The sequence below is a fragment of the Dendropsophus ebraccatus genome, chromosome 8, assembly GCF_027789765.1.
Source record: "Dendropsophus ebraccatus isolate aDenEbr1 chromosome 8, aDenEbr1.pat, whole genome shotgun sequence".
NCBI lineage: Eukaryota > Metazoa > Chordata > Amphibia > Anura > Hylidae > Dendropsophus > Dendropsophus ebraccatus.
This window is the reverse complement of record NC_091461.1, coordinates 23,217,616-23,240,914: the sequence shown is the minus strand read 5'-3', so window position 1 is coordinate 23,240,914 and position 23,299 is coordinate 23,217,616. Positions and strand designations below refer to the sequence as shown.

Here is a 23,299-nt window from a genome sequence, read left to right as displayed (position 1 = left end):
ACACCTAATGTGTTCTGTAGTCTATGCTGCTAAAGAGTGTAATATAATTCCCAGCGTACTCTAAGGAGGGTTAGAAGTCCATTTACATAGAAACATTATTTGACAGATTAAAGGAAAGCCTGAGATTTCTCCTCTTTTCAAATCCATTCCTGGCTTTGGCTTCAAATCTTTGGCAGATAATCGGTCAGATAATCTTTCTGTGTAAATGGACCCTAAGAAACTAGTACGGCAGGTGGTTTAAGATATTAAAGGGAAATTACTCCTTACCCTAGAAAAACAACTTGAAAGTTTTCTCTCTTCTTTGCTATCTACTGTCCGGTTTACCATGTGCTGTGCGCAGATGGAAAAAGCCTGGGCTGTGTACCTACAACCTGAGCCAGTCTGCCTGCTGAGATGATCCGCAAAGGTAAATCAAGCTTCCTTCTCATCTCTCCCCTCCCATAAAGCTGTGAGAAATAGCTCCAAGGCTCAATAATTGCAGTGAGATTTCTATTCTAGTCTAGTTTGTTAGGCTATGTTTAACGTCCAAAAAGGGAAAAAAGCGTTTTGTTTTTTTTTGTGTTTAAAAAGACATCCGTTATTGCATCATTTTAAGTGGGTTTCCTAAAATGCATTAAAGCCTATGGAATAACAAACGTCTTTTTCACACATTGTATTGAATGTGTCCACCTCAAAAGACTTCCATCATTCAATACAATCTGTGAAAAAGATGTCCGTTATTCTATAGACTTCAATGTAATTTATTTAAGGCACTTAAAATGATGCAATAACGGACGTCTTTTTAAACACAAAAAGCGGACGCCTTGTCTCTTTTTTGGACGTTGTGTGGACATAGCCTTACTCTAACAAAAACATTCACGTTTTATAAAATCTTCGAAAATCAGATAAGCTTTGCACATAACATTATAACATTTTTAGCTGTGTTGTTCCTGGTGTTTTGCAAAAAAAAAAAAGTCAATGGTAAAATACAAAATGCATTTTAAAGTGACTGTATCACCAGGCCCAGGCTGAAGCACTGGAGGCGGGCCGACCCTTAGTGGGAAGAAACTCCAGCCCCTCCATGAAATGACTCAATTAGACGCAATGGAACCCTATCATAGAGGGGCGGGGGTTTCCTTACACTAAGGCTGGGTCGGCCCAGCTCCAGTGCTTCAGCCTGGGCCTGGTGGTACAGTCACTTTAAAACGTGCATCTTTTTAATGTAATTTTTCATGTATGTTGCAGCATATTATATGCTTACATAGGCTTCTCTAAATGAAATGAAAAGCATGAGAAAAATGCATGCTAAAAAATGTATGTATGAAAACCACAAAATACTATATATATAGATCAGTGCTAAGTGTCTGTCATTACTTCAATTCCTTTTACTTTCCATAGGTTCAACAACCTTTATAATGCTTGGAACTCTTAATCCTTATAAAGATACTTATAAATCCACTTTATAGATTTAGATGAAATTCTGGTTCCTTGTAACCACCACTAAGGGGCACTGAGTGCATACTGATTTATCACAACAGGGAACTAGCTGGATAAATACTATGTAAATGGCTGCTACAAATAGAAAGAATTTTAGCATTTTGTTAGAACCTGTGACATTGAATATAAAGTCTGATCTGAAGACATTTTAGTATAGAGCAGGAAGAGCTGTGCAGATTGATGTATAGTTTTTGGAAATCAGCGCAACTGGAGCATGCTTGAGTCCGATTGCTGGGTGTTTGAATACCCGTAGCTGAAGAAGTTGGATGCAGCCCTGGAGAGTTGCACTCATGTCTAATAGTTATGTTAAAAGATGAAATTCAAATCTGTCACTAGGTTTATGTTGCCTTAAAGGGGTTATCCAGCTCCACAAAAACATGGCCACTTTCCCCCTACTGTTGTCTCCAGTTTGGGTGTGGTTTTGAAACTCAGTTCCATTGAAGTAAATGGAGCTTAATTGCAAACTGCACCTGAACTGGAGACAACAGTAGGGGGAAAAGTGGCCATGTTTTTGTAGCGCTGGATAACCCCTTTAAATGAGGGCAGCATAAGCTAGTGACAGAAATGTTGAACAGATTGGTGTATTACTTATATCATTCTGTTTAGCGGTTCTCCTAATATGCAGGATAATATGATTCTTGCTACACCACTCCCCCTCCAGCTGCTGATTGACAGTTGACTGTCTATACACAGCATGGATAGATAACTGCCAATCAGCAGCTGGTAGGCGGAGTTTGCTGATGACGATGAATATCCAGGACTACTGAGTTCACGCTCATAATAGAGAGGATTACTTATTGTCCATGTTATTCAGGAGGAGATCTCCAAATCAGCTGCACAGAACAATGTAAGTGATACATCATTCTGTTCAGCTTCTCTGTCACTAGTTTATGCCACATTAACATAGGACAGCATAAACCTACTAACATAATCTATTTAAAAGTAACCTATTGATTTAAATCCCTGCCCATTTTATGCTTAGGAGTCCATAATCAGTAATCAGTAGCCATTTCATGATGTGACCCCACCCACTGGACACCTAACCATAAAAAGAGGAGGAGTTTAGATCCAGAAAATGAAACCATTTCCAACAATATTGTATATATATGCTCTCAGCTCCTTATGCTCTTTAACAGGGGTGTCAAACCCAGGGCCCACCAGCTGTTACAAAACTACAATTACTATCAGGCTAAAGTTTTGGCTGTCCAGGCATGATGGGAATTGTAGTTTTGCAACATGGGTTTGACAATAATATGTTACTCATAGATTGACAGCATTTTCATGGTGACCAGTTTTGGCATTAGACGTCTCAGCTCTATATACATGGTAATAGATGTAAAGGATTTCACATCCACCAGTTTAGCAACCTGTATTCTATCATTATGCATAGGCTCCATTCATTTTTCTACGTGATATTCCTATGCGATGCCTCATCCCTATTAAACCTCAGCAGATATAACCACACCTTATAATTAGATGCATTTATTCAGTGCCAACCCATTCATCCTACATCACTTCTGCACAGGATAAGCCACATAATGCAGCACAATGGATAGGGAGACAGAAGGCTCCAAGTTACCTAATGGGAGCCATCCCCTGTATTTAGTGTGACTTCCCCAGAGAGCTGTGCTGTGTGTTACTCCTGGCTAATCCCAGCACCTCATCCCCTTGTTGTTGTTTTGACAGCTCTGCAGTCAGCCAGGCAGAACAATCAGTCCTGCAAATGAAAGGTGATCTGATGGCAATGTCTCTGCACACACACACTGCATTGTGTGCTAGCATGTAGAGCAGGGACTGGCTCTTTAAGGACAGGACATATTTTCTCTCTCTCCTCTCTCCTCTCTCTCTGCTTTTCTCATATGTATTCTTTCCAGTGTGGAGCTGCTTCAAAGGATGAATAATGACCTCCTCTGTCTGCAACCCAGGGTTATTATTATTGCAAGGGAAAGCCTCCATGGGACTGGGCTGCTATGCTGCTGCTGCTGCTGTGCAAGCTGAAGACATGGGCTGTTTACACACAGATAGACTGAGAGCCTGCTAGAGGAATCCCAAGCTCCAGCAGCAGCAGCAGCAGACAGGCCCCTGTATCCTCTCCATCATCCACAGCCACTATCAAGAGACACTGACCTCCTGTCAACTAGGATCTTCCATGTAGAGAGAGAAAAAAAGCTGAGTCCACCCACATGCATGCACCGTTAAATAGGCAAGTCTCATGTGCATCCCTCAGTGAGACTTCAGCAGGCACAGGCTGAGGAGCAAGGAGCAGCAGAGCTGATGGAAGAACCAAAGGGTGAGTGCCAGCTCTCTTCTCTCTTTACAAGTTTTAACCCTCCCTGATCTGGACTTGGGGGCATCACTCCAGAGAGGTCAACTTTTTTTCCCCCTGTGCATTTGATACATTGTTTCATTCAACTAACAATATGTAGCCAGAGAGGTGAAGGTGCTACTGGGAAAAGTTTTCCATGAATTATGGACCACAAGCAGCTTCATAGATCAATAGAGGATATTGGGGTTACTAGTAATACTACTTATATCATGTCATGGAGAATCACTATTGTATCCTGTGAATTGCACAGTGTTCTTTTATTATTGGGGCTTTTATGGTACATATGATATGGTATTTTAGTTTTATATTGCGGCTTGTATAATACACGTCATTTTATAGCATCCTATATGAAGTGAACTAGAGATGTGGTACTTTAACACTGTGGCTTGTATAATACATGTCATATTCATTATAGCATCCTGTATGGATAAGAGTATGAACTGAACTATGGAGATTGTACTTTAATATGATAGTATGATAAAGATTGTATATTACATATAATATTCAGTATAGCATCTTATGTGGCTATTGCTATCATCTCTACTATTAGTATTGTATATTACATGTAATATTCAGTATAGTGTCTTGGACGTCTAATGCTACAATGTGCTTTACCATATTAGTATTGTGTAATATACATACTATATAATCTGTTGTGGCTAATAATGTGACCTGCACTACGAGCATAGTAGTTTAATACTTTATTATGTATAACAAATTGTGTAATATTCACTATAGTATCCTATGAGCTGCATGTATATGTATATTTTATATTACATGTATGACTTGTACTATGAGTATTGTAGCTTATTCCTGTAGAATGTATAGTACATGTAATATTCAGTATGGTACCCTATATGGCTAGGAATATTGCATGCACTATAGGTTTTCTATCATTAGGGCTTATATAGTCCATATAATAGGACCTACACTATTTTATAATATTTTGGTTCAATGCAATAGCTTTTATAATACATGTAAAATTCACTATAGTATTTTATCTAGCTACTTGTATTATCTGTAGTATGTTTATTACTTATGCTTATATAGCACTTAATACTAGAATCATATGTGTTTAACAGCATAACGTAGAGTCTATCTATCTATCTATCTATCTATCTATCTGTCAATTATTTATCTATCTATCTATCTATCTATCTCTCATCTCTCTATCTCCTATCTATCTATCTATCTCCTATCTATCTATCTATCTATCTATCTATCTGTCAATTATTTATCTATCTATCTATCTATCTATCTATCTATCTATCTCTCATCTCTCTATCTCCTATCTATCTATCTATCTATCTCCTATCTATCTATCTATCTATCTATCTATCTATCTATCTATCTATCTCCTATCTATCTATCTATCTATCTATCTATCTATCTATCTATCTATCTCCTATCTCTCTATCTCCTATCTCTCTATCTCCTATCTATCTATCTATCTATCTATCTATCTATCTATCTATCTATCTATCTATCTATAATGGCAGCATATTCTACAGCGCTGTACATAGACTGTCACTTATTGTACCACGGGGGTTCACAATCTCCATGACCCTGTCAGTGTGTATTGACTGTATCTAGGGCTGCCACACTATTACTTCTGCTGATCTTAACATAGTCAATTCATTACTGAAGACCTACTAATAGCAAGACTCAATATATCAATGCTCCTAGTACATAAGAGATGTAAGTAATAAGGATATGTCACCTTGTAAGCGATGACATCTGTTACATGCCCTAGGATCACTAGTCCTCCTATAACTAGACTGGAACGCCCCCCCACCCCAAGCTTCTATTGGGGTCTTAGTGGATCCTATTGCCCCCATTAGATTGCTGTTATTTGGGATACCTGATAGGAACATTAGAGTCTAGCCTATTAATAAAATGATAGATTTAACTCTTTCTTCCTAGGATGTAAATCGGTGAACTCTCCTATGACCCATGGTTTGTTTAATGTAGATCAATATAGAGAATTCTGTAGCGTTGTACAGAGAGAGTGTAGTTCCATCGCCCCACGTTCCCAGTGGTCAATACGCTGTGAAGCTGTCAGGAGACAAAGGAGCACAACAATTTTCTGCCCATTTGTTCTTGTGATCGGTGAGGGTCAGCTGCCAGGCCCCTGCAGATTGGACAATGGTGCCCGCTATTAGTGATATGCTTCCAATGAGCTGTCCCCTTTTAAGTTCAGTACACTTACATAGGATACAGGTCAATCTCATAGAAAGTATTCTGCAAGGATGGATGGACATATCAGTAGAAACCCCAGATTAGTATGGGAAGAATGCAAACTCCAAGCAGATGTTGCCCTGGTAAGAATTAAACTTAGGAGAAAGTGCTGCAAGTCCTTAGGCGAGGCATGCCCCCCAGCAATGCTAAACCAGGAGCCTCTAGTGATCTAAGCCACAATATAGAAATGTAAAGGGATATTCCTATCTCAACTAATGTAAACTTATAAATATTTCTGGAAATACAATAATTTAGCAAACGTGCCACATGATATACTGCTCTGACAGGTCATTGTCTAGGTTATCGACCATCACTCTGCTCTAAAAGCAGTATATCAAGAGAAGGAGGCAAGTTTGCTAAATGAATGGATTTACAAAAATATATGAGATGAGAATACCCCTTTAACTATGTTAGTTGACATGAGATTACCCCTTTAACTATGTTAGTTGACATGAGATTACCCCTTTAACTATGTTAGTTGACATGAGATTACCCCTTTAACTATGTTAGTTGACATGAGATTACCCCTTTAACTATTAGTTGAGATGAAAATACCCCTTTAACTATGTTAGTTGAGATGTGACTACCCTTTAACTATATTAGTTTATCTGAGAATACCCCTTTAACTATATTAGTTAAGATGAGATTACCCCTTTAACTATATTAGTTCAGATAAGAGTTGCCTTTTAACTATGTTAATTGAGATGAGACTACCCCTTTAACTATATTAGTTTTTTTGAGAATATCCCTTTAACTATATTAGTTGAGATGAGAATACCCCTTTAACTCTGTTAATTGAGATGAGAATACCCCTTTAACTATATTAGTTGAGATGAGAATAACCTTTTAACTGTGATAATTGAGATGAGCCTACCCATTTAACTTTGTTAGTTAAGATGAGAATACCCCTTTAAGATCTGCACAAAGCAAAGATCCTGACTCAGCTTAGACCCCAGCTTCTAGATGGTGACTAATGCGGTGACCCTTTGATAACACACAGTTCATCATAGTTTTATTAGCTAAAGTATGAAGGCAGAAACTTAGGAATCTGCTGAGTGAGGAATTTGTAAACCCTGTAACTTTCTGTCCAGCAGTTGTTACTATGTGTTAGTCCTCACAGGAAAGCCTCTTTGTGTCAGGTGCTTTCAGGTTATTTTTTGGCTGCTTTGATCTTATTTGTATAGTACTTATGTACAAACATCATGTTCTTTATAGATCAGACAACGTGGGGGAAGGGATCTGAAGTTATGGTTATCGCATATTTAAGATAGATATGACCTTGCTGCACAGTAAGATTACACTGTGCAAAAACACATCTACTCATCACACACTTCTATGATGCAGCAGATACAAAAGTCAGTACATCTAAAGAAACATCTAAAGTTTCCTTTTCTTAAAAAAAAGTTGTTATCCTTTCACATCCTGAACAGATGAACAGTGCTATTTCTACAATACAGGTGTCAAACTGCGACCCTCCAGCTGTTGCAAAACTACAGTTTCCATCATGCTTGGACAGCTAAAGCTTTAGCTGTCCAGAAATGATGGGAATTATAACTTTGCTACAGCTGGAGGGCCTCAGGTTTGACACCTCTGATCCACACCTATAATATAGCAATGTTGCAGCAATGCAACAATATAAAAAACTAGAATCCTGCGTCCATCTGTTGAGACCTTAGAATGACATTAACCAGAATGTGGTGAGTGTTTTAAAGAATCTATGCCCCTCTCCGTGCAAATAGGTAAACCACATGGTTGACCAAGATGAAAGACAATATGAGTGTTCCTGTAAGCGGATTACTCATAGATGACGTGTACAAGGTAGAATGAATGAACTGAGGTGTTCTGGTTTTTACAATGATAGTTACAGAAATGTCTTCCAAATAAGGTCAGAAAGAAAAGAGACACTAAAGGTAATATAGAGCAAATAGCAATATAATACAGAACAATACAAAGAGGCGCTAATCCGTGAACAGTTACTAGTACTATGGAGTACTATACAGGACTATTGTAAAGTATCCAGGGGTCCCGCACCCTATTATTACTATAGACATTAAGTTCATTTTGTCCTTAATGTATAGTACACTGTATATTGACAATTATCCACTTTACTAGGAACGAAGCGTGTAGAGTCCTGGGCCATTGGACAATAAAGCATACATAGTTCTCAGATAAACATTTGTTTGACAGATAGCTTTCCCTCCCAAGGCCCTATTACACAGACAGATTCATCTGACAGATCATTGAAGCCAAAGCCAGGAATGGATTTGAAAAGAGGAGAAATCTAAGTCTTTCCTTTATGACCTGTTCTTTGTTTATAGTCTGTTCCTGGCTTTGACTTCAAAAATCTGTCTGTGTAATAGGGCCTCTAGTTATCCCCCCATATACATGCACACTTGACTTGGCCGAGCGTACATGTATTCGGATGTATTTTAGGATTAGTTATGTTGAAATCTTGTGCATCACTAGTGTCAGGGGAGAGTTGAAGAGCCAACATACATGATAAATAGTCATCCATTAGATGACCCGTGATAATGGAACGAGTACTGATCTCATTGATAAATACTGACACAATTGAGCAATCAGCCAACAAAAGAATCTAAACTCGCTGGCCTTGTTACGCGGAGTGATATCGGTGTCTTTTGACTCATAATCTGTTCCATGTAATAGGCCTTAATGTTTGAGTGGTAGACTATTGTACAGCAACGTTGCTTTTCCTAAGCATTGGAATCAGAGTAATTTTTCCCAACCTCATCACTTTTACCAGTGGTCTTACTGCAAGGACCCTCACTGATCACAAGAACAGAAGTGGCCTTTGTAGCTAGAGTTGTGGTCTAGTATAGTATATTATTCAGTGTGCGGCATGGGCCCAGAGAGGGGTCTTTATCACTAATACAGAATGTTTATAAGAAAATTGTGCTATAAACATTAATTGACGTTCCATTAACTTTAATGAGGATTGTTCATTGATCACTTCTTTCCTTTATAGTGTATACAGCTGTTGCTATACAGCCAGAAACATTGGTCATTGCTTAGTACACTCTTAAGCATATTGTACACGGATTAGTAATGCTATGCTTTTTATCTAGGCTGCTGGTTGTAGATTTTACGCTACTGGTTGGTCAGGGCTCAGATCTGTTACGCTAGAGCAGGGATGGGAAACCAAAACTACAATTCCCACCATGCCTAGGCTTTGGCTGTCCAAGCAAGAACAGTGGGAATTCTGGTATTGCAATAGCTAGAGGGTTAAAGGTTCCCCATCTTTGTTGCTAGGCTTTCAACTTGTGAAGAAAAAAAATAATAATAATAATAATAAAAAAAAAAAAAAATATATATATATATATATATATATATATATATATATATATATATATATATTCATATTCAGAATTCCTCTTAATTCCCCTCAAGTCTCTCTGGTTTAGTGACTAGCGGCCTATTGACATGTGACTGTGTTTCCCAATGGCTGCTTGGTGAATGGGTGAAACATCAGTATGGTCATGAATTATAGGGAGAACACCCCTGTAGCCTAGGCATCACGAGACTGGAGACAGCTAGCAAAAGATTATTCTTTCCAATCAGCTGGTGCCAGAGATTTGTAATTTACTTCTATTAACAAATCTTAAGTCTTCTAGTACTTATCAGCTGCTGTATGTCCTGCAGGAAGTGGTGTATTCTTTCCAGTCGGACAGTGCTCTCTGCTGCCACCTCTGTCCATGTCAGGAACTGTCCGGAGCAGTAGCAAATTCCCATTGAAAACCTCTCCAGCAGAACAGTAGCTGATAAGCCCTGGAAGATTTTCTGGCAATTTTTTTTATTTTTTTTTTGTAAACTACCCCTTTAATGTATGTGCAGTTTTTGCCATTGTTGTATTTCCCATTGTTGTGCTGCAATGATGGAGCATTTAAAAAAAAAAAAGATAACGTGGGTGGATCCCTTATAAACTGGACTTGAATGGACCCTGATGGACTCCTTTGACTTATGCTGGGTTTACACGGAGCGATAATTCGCCCAATCGTACGATTAACGATTTCTAAGTAACGATTTTTCTTTTATAACAATCAGCGTTTAGATGGAACGATATATCGTACAGAAAATTCCTTTTCCGATCGTTTTGCGATCGCTTAATCCTATCTCGCACATAGGTAAAATCAGTGAACGACTGTTGGTACATGGAACGATCAGCGATTTTTTTTTTGCGAACGACGATTGAGGAACAAGTTAAAAGATCAAAATGAACGATTTCTCGCTCATCGTTCGATCGTTCGCTGCGTTTACTTGTACGATTATTGTTCGAATTCGATCGTTATCGTGCAAATTTGCACGATAATCGTTCCGTGTAAACCCAGCATAAGTGGGATCCATTGGGCTTCCAGCATGGTATCCAGAGGGGCCCAATGGAGCCTTTAATGCCAGCCTTACTCGAGACGTAGCAAACTGGAGATCAATGTGACCTGGCATAGACGGAAGCATTAGCCATAAGATTAGTATTATTGATGTTTTGGGAATTTGATAAGAGGCACAATGTGACACCATGGCACCTTGTTACATCACGCCGGTTCTAAATGACACAACTCATCATTTACCGGTAACAACTACAGATACAGAAGTCATAATACCTGGCATACCTTCCACATTACTCAAAAGCAGTGTGATTTGCATGTGCTTCCTGCCTGTAAGAATGATGACAGATGAGTCAAATAAACCTGTGTTTGATGTATGATGGCTGCTATCTCGCCTCCGTGATGTGTCTTTGTAGCTGTAATTCTGGATCTTGGATTGCTAGCTGTGAGCTGTCTCTGGAGCTTACAGGCAAAGAAGAGTTTACTCCAGAGACTACTTTGTAAACCTCAAAAACACTTTTGGTATCTACGTAACGCGGATATAGCCTACAGGGAATCAGAACGGGTAGAACAGTTGTTTAAACTCTGCTGTCCCTGGGACATTTGGTGGAATCTCTAGAGACATTTCTCCAGGTGACTGTGTTACATTACAGTCACGAACAGGATTGTGGAGAACACGTAAAAAATAGTTCCTTGTTTTTGAAGTTGTTGGTTAGACAAGTAGTTATATAATGCGCTATACTAATTTTTATGGTGATTGAAGGGGTACAAAGGTATTGCAGTCAGGTAAAATACATGTTGATTCCCCCCTCAAAATGCTGGTGACCTCACTGTGATTACCCTCCTGGCATTACAAAGCGCAGAGACAGCAGGCCAGGGATGCTGTTCACATGAACCGTCTCAGAAGAGAGGAGGGAGATCAGAGTGGAGATGATGAGAAAGGTTTACCCACAGTTTTCTGTGTGCTGTTTTGTGCTGAAGACACAGAAAACTGTGTGTGAGCTGTTCATGCTGTCTCCTCTCTGATCTCCCTCCTCTTTTCTGAGACGGCTCATGTAAACAGCATCCCTGGCCTGCTGTCTCTGCGCTTTGTAATGCCAGGAGAGGGTTAATCACAGTGAGGTCACCAGCATTTTGACCTCAGATTCACCCTCCCAGCATTACAGAGTGCAGAGAAAGCCAGGCAGGAACGCTGTTTATATGAGCCGTCAGAAAGGAGGAGGGAGATCAGAGCAGAGACAGCGTGAACAGCTCCCACACAGTTTGCTGTGTTTTTAGCAGAAAGTAGCAGCTCAGAACTGGGGGAAGGAGACTGAAAAGATATTAACAAGTATAGAATGAATTGTTAGTCTCCAGGAGGGGGGCGGGGTGATTCAACATGTATATTACCTGAGCAGAAAAACCCTTTAAAGCTTAGATCCCATATCCTGTTCCTTGTAATCCGCAGTGATGATAATGAGGGGGGGAAGGGGGATACAGACAGCTGGGGGCTCCTATGCAGGAACACTTTATGCATCCATTGTTCTATATTAACTCATTATTGAGCACCACTTTATGTCTCCATACTCATTTAGCATGGCTGAACCTTTATGTGGTATGTATGTGGAGGGGTAAACTGCAGCCAGACTACATTGGTGTCAGCTTATCCCTCTGAGAACAGGGTCGAGTGCTAAAAATCCATCGTGCCTAACTTCTCTCCACCAACATCATCTATAGGTCGCCATACATTTATACTGTCAACCAAACCTCCCAAAAGTGACTGCTTTGGCCAACGTTAACATGTATGGGCACCTATACATCCATTCCAAGACTATTCCCCATATACCAGAGCCTATGTTTGGTGTATTTGCCAGGAATATCCTGCAGCATGTATGCCAAGTTTATTTATAAGGCAATATTCACCTAAAAGAGCCCACTAGACAGTGTCCTAATGAGCTGGTATATATCTGTATTCACTTTTTTGAAGTGTTAAAGTAGTATTAAAGAGTAGAAAACTACACTGTACACAGTACAAAACATATATCATACAGCTTTTTTTTCTCATTATAATAGGAGCCTAGCAGCTATATACTCCACAGTATGCCAATACAATGGCCTATGTTGCAGCCTTCTGTTGGAGGCCTACATGAGGAGATCCTTGTGATGTATACCTCCATAGTGTGCTGAATAGCAATTATAGCCACAACAGGGGTAGCTCACCCAAATATTGCCATATTGCACTGCAGTTATTCTACTTCACAGCTAAGGTACGTGAATAGGGTTGTATTCTTACCCAAAAGTGTCTGTGGGAGCAACCCGACAGTCGTAACAAGTCAATCTTGGATAGATTTTCTGTTACTGTGGAGCTGAGGTTGCATCCACTTATCGGTCCCAATGTGACCCCATTCACATAGTGTCACACAGAGATTTTCTGTCCGTACAACCCATGTAGCAGTCAAGGCCTATCCCTATTGTGACGTACACCGAGCCTTATAGACAAGAGGGCATATGTACGTCATAGAAGGCGGCCCCACACTTGTGGACCTGAAGCGATCAGCTGATCACTCTGGCTTTTGTTTAAGAAAATAACGTCCTCATGCGACATCCCCTTTCAAGGATTATAACTGTGTGCCCTCCCACAATTTATAGGTCATTCAGGGATTATGGAAAGCTGGGTGACATCATTTGTATAGGAAATGAGTACTACAAGCTGGGAATAGGCAGATAGATGACTGTACGTTGTGTTTTTCTTATTATAATGCTGTATACCAGGGATGGGGAACCTTTGGCCCTCCAGCTGTTGCAAAACTACAATTCCCATCATGCCTGGACAGCCGAAGCTAAAGCTTCGGCTGTCCAGGCATGATGGGAATTGTAGTTTTGCAACAGCTGGAGGGCCGAAGGTTCCCATCCCTGCTGTATACCGTACTTTGCAGGTATCTGTTCACATTATAATCTATTATGTCACACATATGCTGATGACTCTTTTGTTATTCCGCATACGAGATAAACTACCGATGACTATTGAGATGACGGATGATATTGTCCTTGCTTACAGCCCACGCCTGATACTTGTCTGTCTTCATTTCACTCATTGAATGTTGTCTAGTATGTCTTGAATTACTACCTAATGTGAATGGTATTTAGGGGAACGTGCAAGTGTTAGGAGCCAGAGGGAGATACAGGAAAGATACACGACAACCATAGTGCATTAAAGGAACACCTGGAAGGCAGGAGATGGCACTGAAACGCGTTGTGTGTAAGTACGTCCTGACTAGCTGGCATACACCTACATGTCAAGGTGGATGATTAATACTGGATTTATGTAGAAGAACCTGCAGCCGGTTTTGGTTTCTCTATGATATTAGTGATAGTTGTGTAAAAGGTATTTCACTATTTACTTCACTGAAATGAGGAACCCCGGGGAAGACAGGATGTTACTACAGTCCCAAGAATTACTACTATGTCCTCATTCTATTGTGCCAATAATAATAACATGCCTTTTATTATCTACATACAGTGTGCTCTAACACAAGGTCATTGTGGGGGATGGGAGCCATAATAGGGTATTTAGCTTAAAGGGGTATTCCATTTGAGGACATTTATAGCATTTGCGGAGGTCAGAGGTGATTAGGAAGTTAACAACAGCTAAATGGACTAATTGACACAATTTACATAACTCTCATAGAGGTTAAGAACATAGCACCGCAAGCTATAGGAATTGTGTAACATTTTACCATGCCATGCTGCACTGTTTACACAGCTCCTTTTAACATCAAAGCGAGTTGCGTAAACTGAGTAAAACACCCAGATCGGCTGTTTTTGGCTTCCTACATGTTTTTAGTGACTGCAGTCAAGCTGGGGGCCCTTAAATTTCTAGATAGGCACAGATCTGTCTGTAAGTGTCCAGATAAGAGAATAGCCTTTTAAAACAGCCTGAAGCTTGCTATAGACATAGCATGGTTGTCAGCTGACTGCTTATTCGGCCAGTAGTTGTCTTACCCGCCCCCACCTTTACACATACATATCTTCTCAGTAGAAGAGGAAGATATGGCAATGATTTTTTCAGACACTGGTTCCTCATCCTCTGGTGTATTTTTAATATTTTGCTGGAGATTGTAAAATTGGACATTGCTTTGGAAACAGAAATGCCTTAAAGGGGAGCCATGGGGACTGGGGTGGGTGAGTACTGTTAATTTCTTATTCTTACAATATTCTGAACAAAATGTAAGAAATTTTATTAACCTAAATACCACTTTAACTGGAGGATGAGACAGTGTAGTGACATCAGTTTGCTGTTTCTTCCTCCTCCATGAGTTTGTGCTCAAATATTAATCAACGAGTGGGCGGTGGGAACTGGATGCTGTCCGCATGCAATAATAACATAGGGTCACTACCAGAGAGGATCCGATCGTTCAGCATTTGAATACCAGTGGCTAAAGAAGTTGGACACAGCCCTAGGGAGTCCATGGCTGTGTCCATGTTTTCAAGGACACCATAGGGCTGCATCCAACTTTTTCGGCCTCCGGTATTCAAATGCCAAACGATCTGACTCGAGCATGCTCCAGTTGCGCTCATCTCTTTTCACTACTTGTCCCTGGTTCAGAGAACTGGCTGTGATTTTAACAATTGGCTCATGTGAACTGGGGAGAATCAGAAGAATCCCACCCCTGAGGAGAGGAGAGAAGGAGCTGACACCTCTGGCAGTGGCTTATCTGTACAAAAACAAAAGGATTGAAGTGTTAAAATCCAATGTGGGATCAGGTCCTTTTTCTCCTGACATTTTATGGTCAGCTGGTCCAGCCAAACCACTATATACCTAACACATATCTAATGTATATGGCAAGCTTAAAGGAGAAGTCAGGCGAAAAAGTATTGTATTGCCCCCCAAAACTTATACAAATCACCAATATACACTTATTATGAGAAATACTTATGAAGTGTTTTTTCCCTGCACTTACTACTGCATCAAGGCTTCACTTCCTGGATAAAATGGTAATGTCACTTCCTGGATAACATTGTGATGTCACGACCGGACTCCCAGAGCTGTGCGGGCTGTGGCTGCTGGAGAGGATGATGGCAGGGGGACACTGAGGGACACAGGGTGCTGGAGGGACACTGAGCATCCCCCTGCCATCATTCTCTCCAGCAGCCACAGCCCGCACAGCTCTGGGAGTCGGGTCGTGACATCACCATGTTATCCAGGAAGTGACATCACCATCTTATCCAGGAAGTGACATAACCATCTTATCCAGGAAGTGACATCACCATCTTATCCAGGAAGTGACATAACCATCTTATCCAGGAAGTGAAGCCTTGATGCAGTAGTAAGTGCAGGGAAAAAGCACTTTATGTGCATTTCCCGTAATAAGTGTATATTGGGGATTTGTATAACTTTTGGGGGGCAATACAATACATTAATAAAACTTTTTGGCGGACTTCGCCTTTAAAGGAGAAATCTGGCGAAAATAAAAACTCCTGTGCAGGTGAGGGGTGGGGGAACATAATAAACAATGTATACTTACCCATTTAGATCATATTTTGATGGCCAGCTGTAAGTGGATGAAGCATGTTGCCCAGCCGCCTGCTCCAACCCATTTTCTTCATTATAGTCTATGGAGCTAGCGAGTGATGTATCCTACTGGGTGCTTCACCTGTGAACGCATCAGGTCTCAGTCCTATGAACTTCATGTACAACATCCCTTCGTAAGGACTACCAAGAAGTGTGGGGACTGGGAAGTGACAGTCTTGTGACATCTCTGCTTTTAGTTGTCACATTCGAATCCGATGCCAATTATCAAGTTGCTTCAAGCAAGTTAAAGTAGCAAAAGTGGTTCTCAAAAGAGACTATGCCTATAGAATCAGATGCTGTTAGTTTATAGCATACCAAAAGTGTCAGTCCCTCAGTTGGAGGATCAGGGGGCCTCTTTGCTGCACTGATCTAAGGGTGTCCTGCTGCTGAGACTCCTAGTGATCAGCTGTAATCTGTGAGGGAGCCCAACTGCAGGTGATTAGTTTTTCTGCAGCGCCACCACAGGGCAAATAAAGCATTACGTTGTTGTTATCTAAATTAGTGGACTGTCCGAGCTGTAGTTGTTTACCGGTCTGCTCTTGGCCTCGTCTGAGAGCGGACATTTGTCCTGGACCTTTGCAGGTGCCTTTTGGCCCGGAAGGAAAGGGAATTAGGTGTGTTGGGGGCCCATCTCTTTTCAGAGTGGGCTTGCGATAGACCGAATCCTAGTGCACTTTTTTTGTAGCACCTGGGTGATGAGAGCACGTTGCCTCGACTCTCAGCAAAAAAAAAAAAGAAAAAAAGTGGACTGTCCGAATAATACATGAAAAGAAAGCATATGTAATGCAGCTCTCTCATGCCACTTTTTCAAGGAAGCTTCCTCTTAAAGACAGCGTTTCGCCTCAATTATACCTGAGAATGTATGCCATGCCAGAAATCTCTCCAGAAGGAAAGACTACCGATCTACCCCAATGTTTTCAGGTTATTGACCCTTGTCAGTACAGAGCAGGGTGCTAACTTGCTGTGGAGAAGCCTATCACCATGGGACCAAAGGGGAAACCAAACCAAACTTAGAGGCCATTTCTTCTCCACTGGGAATTCTGGGAAGAAAGCATATGCAAATTGGTTCTCACTCTGCATTTTTAAGCTATCTTTCTGGGCCGAGTGTTTTATTCCAACTAGAAGGCTTAGACTGGAAATATACTGTATGCCAAGCCAACAATTTATCCAGAAAGAAAGTCTTTATGGCGCTGCCCTCAAGGAGATATGTTACCCCTTTAGGCCCCGTTCCCACTGAGCAAAGCTAGCGGAATTCCGCGACGGAATTGTCCGCCGCGGAATGCCGTTAGCCTCCCGCTCATAATGGGAGTCTATGGGAGGCGCGCGCTGCTGCTCTGTACGCGCTGAAGAATGAACATGTTCATTCTTCAGCGCGGACAGGGCAGGAGCGCGCGCCTCCCATAGAGTCCCATTATGAGCGGGAGGCTAACGGCATTCCGCGGCGGACAATTCCGTCGCGGAATTCCGCTAGCTTTGCTCAGTGGGAACGGGGCCTTAGTCTCATGGCGATAGGCCTCTCTGAAGCCAGCCAGCACCCTGCTCTGTACTGACAAGAACGATAACCCTAAAACAGCTATGTACTGATGGGTAACCTTTCCTTCTGAAGAGATCTCTGGCTTGGCTTACACTCTCAGTCATGTTCTAAGACTTCAGAATTGGAGTTAAATACTGACCTAAAGAGAGATCTACATTAAAAAGGTGGTTGTGGTGGTGTATATCCTTTCTTCCCAGAATTCCAAGTGGAGCATCAATGACCCCAAGTCTTTTTGACCCTCTACTCAAGGACAAACATGCAATCTCAGAGTGAGAGTCACTCTGTATAGTAGGTAAAAGGGATACTAGTTCTCCTTAAAGAGAGTCCATCATAAAGACTTGTGGAAACTTAATGGCCATTCCTGCTCCGCTGGGAATTCTAGGAAGAAAGCATATGCAAAATAACTCTCACACCACTTAGGCAAAGTGATGTTCTTTAAAGTCAGTGTTTCACTCCTTCTAGGAGTCTTAGAACATTGACTGGGGATGTCCTTTTGGAGAGATGCTTGGCATAAATCCCCACTCAATGTTCTAAGGCTCCTAGAAGGAGTGAAACACTGACTTGAAAGGACCACCACTTTGCCTAAGTGGTGTGAGAGCTATATTGCATATGCTTTCTTCGTCACTCCTTTCTTCCAGTCACTGTCTTCTTCGGCTAATAGATAAAGGTAGTGAGTGTGAGATCTCCCTCTATTAATTCCCTAATAGTATAAATACATTTTCTATAGCAGACAACCACTCCCTCTCTATGGGATCTGTCCTGACAGAACCTCTTTTAAGCGTATTTAGAAATTGACCTCTGGTTCAAGTGCATCTTGTCCAGAAACACCGCCTGGAACAATATCATGACATTTCTGTTCCTTAGTGTGACACATGAAGGAAAAACAGGAAACTGTAAAGTTCCTTCAATAAACAATGTCACAAAACTCATGTAAATGCTCTTACTATCTAGTAGTATATTTCTCATTCTTCCACCTCTGGACTATCTCACCAAGTAGCAAGTACCAGAATGTGCGCAGTGAAGGTGGAAGTGATTTACTCTTTGTATAAACTTCATTAAGCTTTAACTGTTTTAGAGTGATTTAAAGGAATACTGGGAGCAAAAACGAATAGATGGATATAGCATTTGGTTCCTTTAAATGTAAAGTGTGAACAAGATTTGTTCTCTTTAGATATAAGAAAATGTATATGATGAGGTTTCAAACTCCTGAGTGTTTCTTTAAGATTTTAGGGTGTCTTACTAATAAACTGAGGTCATTCATTCTCTCCTGACTGTTCGGATTACAGCATTTTTTTCCTTTTGTAGCCTCCTGCTTTCCATTTACTTGTGTGGTTTGCCTCCTTGTCCTCTTGACCTAACTTCTTTTGATCTTCGTGACATTCGGCTTTTGGATTTCCTGATACAACTTAGAATTTGCGCCATAGTGAGTGCAAGAGCCTGAGGCTTCAAAGGAAGTTTCACACTGTATGATTAACTTCTCTACCAGGGAACACATCTGGGATGAGGTTTTGGTGTTGATAAGCCGGGTCTGTACGCTCCCCAAATGTTGTATCTGTTCACATAGGATTGTCCAAGTAATTCTGTGAACCATCCAGATGCCTGTCTACATATGTCGGGAGCTGTAATTTGGCCTGCGGCTGCCTAGGCAGGATGGGAGTTGTAGTTCTTCAATGACTTGAGAGACATAGTTTATGCGTTTTTTCCCCATGGATTCTATTGTGGATTTGCTTCAGATTCTGTGGTTCCAAAAAACATAAAAATTCTACTTCCCATTGTATCAAAGGGGGTTTGTGCAGTACATAGTTGTTAGTAGAAATGGGCAACTCTTGAGCATGCTTTGGTCTGTCCATACCCAAACGTGCGGCATTTTGATTAAGGGTGGGTTCACACGTACAGGATCTGCAGCAGATTTGAAGGAGCAGATTTGCTTTGAATGAAAGCAGTACTAAGTTTCGCCACTAGATATCATTGTATTATGTCTATGTATTTGGAAGCCGCACAGCTTAAGGATGTAAAGGGTTACTATTTCCTTGTTTGTCACCAGAATCTGTAGACCAGTAAGATTCTTGTTTTCTTCTCTCCTATCATCTCTCCTCTTGTTTCTTCTGTTACACTCTTTACCCACTCCACTCACAGCGCACCTTACACGCTAGGGAGGAAGTAAGTCACATGGGTGTAGAAGTAGCAAAGGTCTTTTGTGTTGGACATTGTGGAGGCAGGACACAAGCCAGATAGCTCTCCACAGTGGTCCTATTTGGGCCCTGGCCCTCTGCCAGGTCCCCATTTTCTTAAGTTTAGTTTTAGCTAGCACCTCGTATGGGAAGGACGCAAGACAGTACACCTCCACAACTTGCCTATAAGTAATGCTACCAAGCACTATCCAGTGTTAAAACCTGTTAGGAGAGGACAAGCCAGAGACAACCTCAACCCACGCCGAGGACAAGCAGAGTAGCAGTGCAGAACAGTATCCACGAAAACCAAAGAGCTAGTAACTGATCTACATAGAGCAAAGTTGCTGTAGCCTATGAACTCTATCGCGTAGCGCAGGTGTCAGCAGGGAACCCTCAGCATTCCGCTCATCCCAGGTAACCCTGTGTCACCCTCTAGGAAGGTCCAGCCGAGTTTAGTGTGAAGACTAACTTAAAGGGGTAGTGCGGCGCTAAACAATTATTCACTAAATAACACACATTACAAAGTTATACAACTTTGTAATGTATGTTATGTTAGTGAATGGCCCCCTTCCCTGTGTTTCCCCCCACCCACGCTAAACCCGGAAGTGTAGTGCTCTATACTCACCCAATCGCGGCTGAGAAGCTGATGACACGGCAGAGGGCGTCACACCTTGTGTCACACCTACAGCCCACGTGTCACACCTACAGCCCTTTAGCTGTGGCGAAACTACAATTCTCATCATGCCTGGATAGCAAAGGCCCAGGCTGCGGTAAATCTTTGGTTTAGACAAAAGGGCACCATGGTTGGTGGATCACTACTGCCTTTATCATGTGTGGGCTCAGGAGGTAGTTAAAAGTGCAACAAATTAATAGGTAACACGTGTGAAAAAGAGTGTTTAATGCTTTTTCGTATATGACTTCTATCGGCTAATATTCACTGAGGCTCCATTTCAGCTATTTGCTTTTTACCACTTTGATAAGATAACCAGTAAATAAATATTCATTTGCTGGAGGTGTATGTCAGCAGTTGCTATGAAGCTGTAATCTGTGGGTATCGCAGCATTAGGATAGGGTCCCACGATGTGGAAAATGCATGCAGGTAACATCACTTACAGCCAATGGTTTTGCCAATAAATCTGTGGTATTACCGTAGGGAACGAACCCTATAAGGTCCCTTTCACACAGAGTTCTTCTCCGGCATTTAAAATGCATGGGGAAAATAACCCAATGCATGCTGTTACATTCAAAAGAAAACAGTGCAAACCTCCAAAAAAGGCAAAAAAAAATGCATGCTCTAATATGGCGCTTTATTGAGATACATTCCATAGACATTTCAAAAACCCCAGGAAAAAAGTGAAAGGGTATGTACTGTATATCAACAATTCCATGTATTTTGACTATTAGAAAGAACATAGTCTACTAGTGATTATGCTCAGTCTATTTCTGAAACATAAAGCATAGTATGCATAGAGCACTTATGAACAGATATGGTTATCAGGATTTCCTCCTTTGTTGCTCAGTATAGTATGAATAGACAGGGTTGTTCTATCATTGACTATTCGCTCCCATTCAGCTGTTTGAAGATTTCTGATATCAGTTCTTGCTTTGAACTTTTGTTCTTGTAACTTTCACTTGCAGTCACATTAGCAGGGACAATCGCATGCTCAGACGCATACGGATCTTTTTACACTGCTGCTGACCCTTCTCTGGAATCCCAGCCCTTCACTGACTTCCCTGCTTCACTTCTGCAGCTGCAAGACTTTTGGCCGGCACAATAGTCCGTTGGGATTTATTGACTGATTCTCCCTTAAATTGACCGCAGTCGCTTCAAGAACCAGTAGCCAGGCCCTAACCTTATGAGGGGGGCGTAAAGTGACATCATTTAGACATCATGCTCTTAAGAGGTTTGCCTATTGATTCTTTGGCTGGTCTCCCTGAGACCAGTGATCTGTTTCCCGTATGGCTCTACTTGGCATTGCTCCCACCTAGCCAAAATCCTGCTTCACACTGATGAGGGGCAACACCCCGAAACAGCTGTATGTGCATGGTTACCTAGCCTTGGTTTTTCCCCTTGACATTACATTGACTTATAGGGCCACTTAGTGTGGTGGTTTTGGTGGTTTCCCTACAGGAGCCACCCCTGGTTGGGCCCTTCCCAGTGGGATATCTGGCTATTCCTGTGTTTCAAGACTCTTAAATGAGGCTCCAGAGGCTCTTTTTTTGCATATTGATTCTTAAAGGGAACCTGTCAGCAACTTTTTTTTTTTTTTAATTGAAGCTGCTAGCAGTGTGGTATAGGTTATTTAATGCCAATTGTATAGAGTTAAATGTTTTAGGTAATATACCTTGCTGCCTGTGCTGTATGTAAATTAAGTACCTGCTGTCATTGGAGTGTTACATAACAGTTGTAAGTCAAATAGTCATCTCTCTGCATTCATCTCTTGTCCTGCTGCAAGCACACCTCCTGTCTGATGATTGGTTGCTCTCCTTACTGGGACATCAGATGTCAATCATCAGGCAGTTGGCATGCTTGCAGCAGGCAGAGAGATGAATGCGGAAAGATGACTTTTTAACTTGGTGTGCTGTCCTCCTAGGGGGTGTATCGAAGAAAACGTTTTATTCAGGCACGAGCTGCAAGGGGTGAGGCCGCAACTAGTCATCTGGGGTGTGTCCGGGCCATGACTAATCACAGCTCTCTACCTGTCAGTGCGCAGGGATGAATGACAGGGAAACAGGCTTCTGACAGACTCTAAAGTCCTGTCTACTGTGTTCGATGGTCCATTGGCTTGCTGCATATCTATAAATACTGTTAAAATAGCTCAGGCAAGATGGCAGCCTCCATGATGTAGAAAAAAAAATACTAAGAAATATTACAACAGTAAAACAGAAACCGATTAGAAAAAAGAACATCTTTCAACACTTGTCCCTAACCAATAATAGGAAAGCTACGTGAGACATTCCCTCTAAGGGCACCTGAGGTTGGTTCACCATTATGGGGGCATCTTTGATATAACACCCTGTCTAAAAGTTTCTTACTGTACAATATACCGTACTAACATTTGCTTTATCTTCTTTCATTCCATGGCAAAAGGTATTTTTGCATCTTTACTTTTTTTACACGCACTGCAGTCTGAGACTGTACAGGGATGATGGGAGTTGTAGTTTTGCAACAGCTGGAGGGCCGCAGGTTAGGGAATACTGTTCTTCAGTGTAAAAGTAACCCAAAACTCTACATATGCTTTTGCTCTAAGTTTCCCCGTCATCACTGACAATTACCTAAGTGTATAAACTATGCCTATCGGCTTGTAAATTCTTCTTTTGTTCTTTTTTTGTTTGGTTTTCCCTTTTTCCGTTATTTGGAACAAGCAGTCTTCTCTTTGTTTATTCATCTGGTCGCCATAGTCAGTTCACATTTGATCCCTGGATCTGATTATATGATCATAACTCAATGTCTCATTTCGGGAATAATTTCACAGAATCGAGTGACGTGGTGTATAAATATGTCCGCACATGTGGACTGAGGAGTTTCAGTGTTACATTGCGTGTATTACATAATTTCTAAGTATGTGTTCATTAACAAGGAAATGACTTAACGTCTCATATAACGGTGAGTTCACTGTGCTGTGACGCCATGTATACTTGTGGCCGCAATGTATTATCTTA

At 41.2% G+C, this 23,299-nt stretch overlaps 1 protein-coding gene across 2 annotated transcripts in view; it reads left to right on the top strand.

Annotated features, from left to right (window-relative positions):
* The first annotated feature begins 340 nt into the window (after positions 1-340).
* Positions 341-23,299, top strand: part of ENTPD1 (ectonucleoside triphosphate diphosphohydrolase 1) — a 70,733-nt gene continuing 47,774 nt past the window's right edge. The window contains exon 1 of one of the 2 annotated variants that reach the window (XM_069978932.1): positions 341-406. In XM_069978932.1, the coding sequence (XP_069835033.1) occupies positions 394-406 (13 nt within the window). In that variant the 5' untranslated portion in view covers positions 341-393. Of the gene's footprint in view, positions 407-3,250; positions 3,767-23,299 lie in introns of those variants that run through there. The other variant, XM_069978931.1, reaches the window with a different exon arrangement.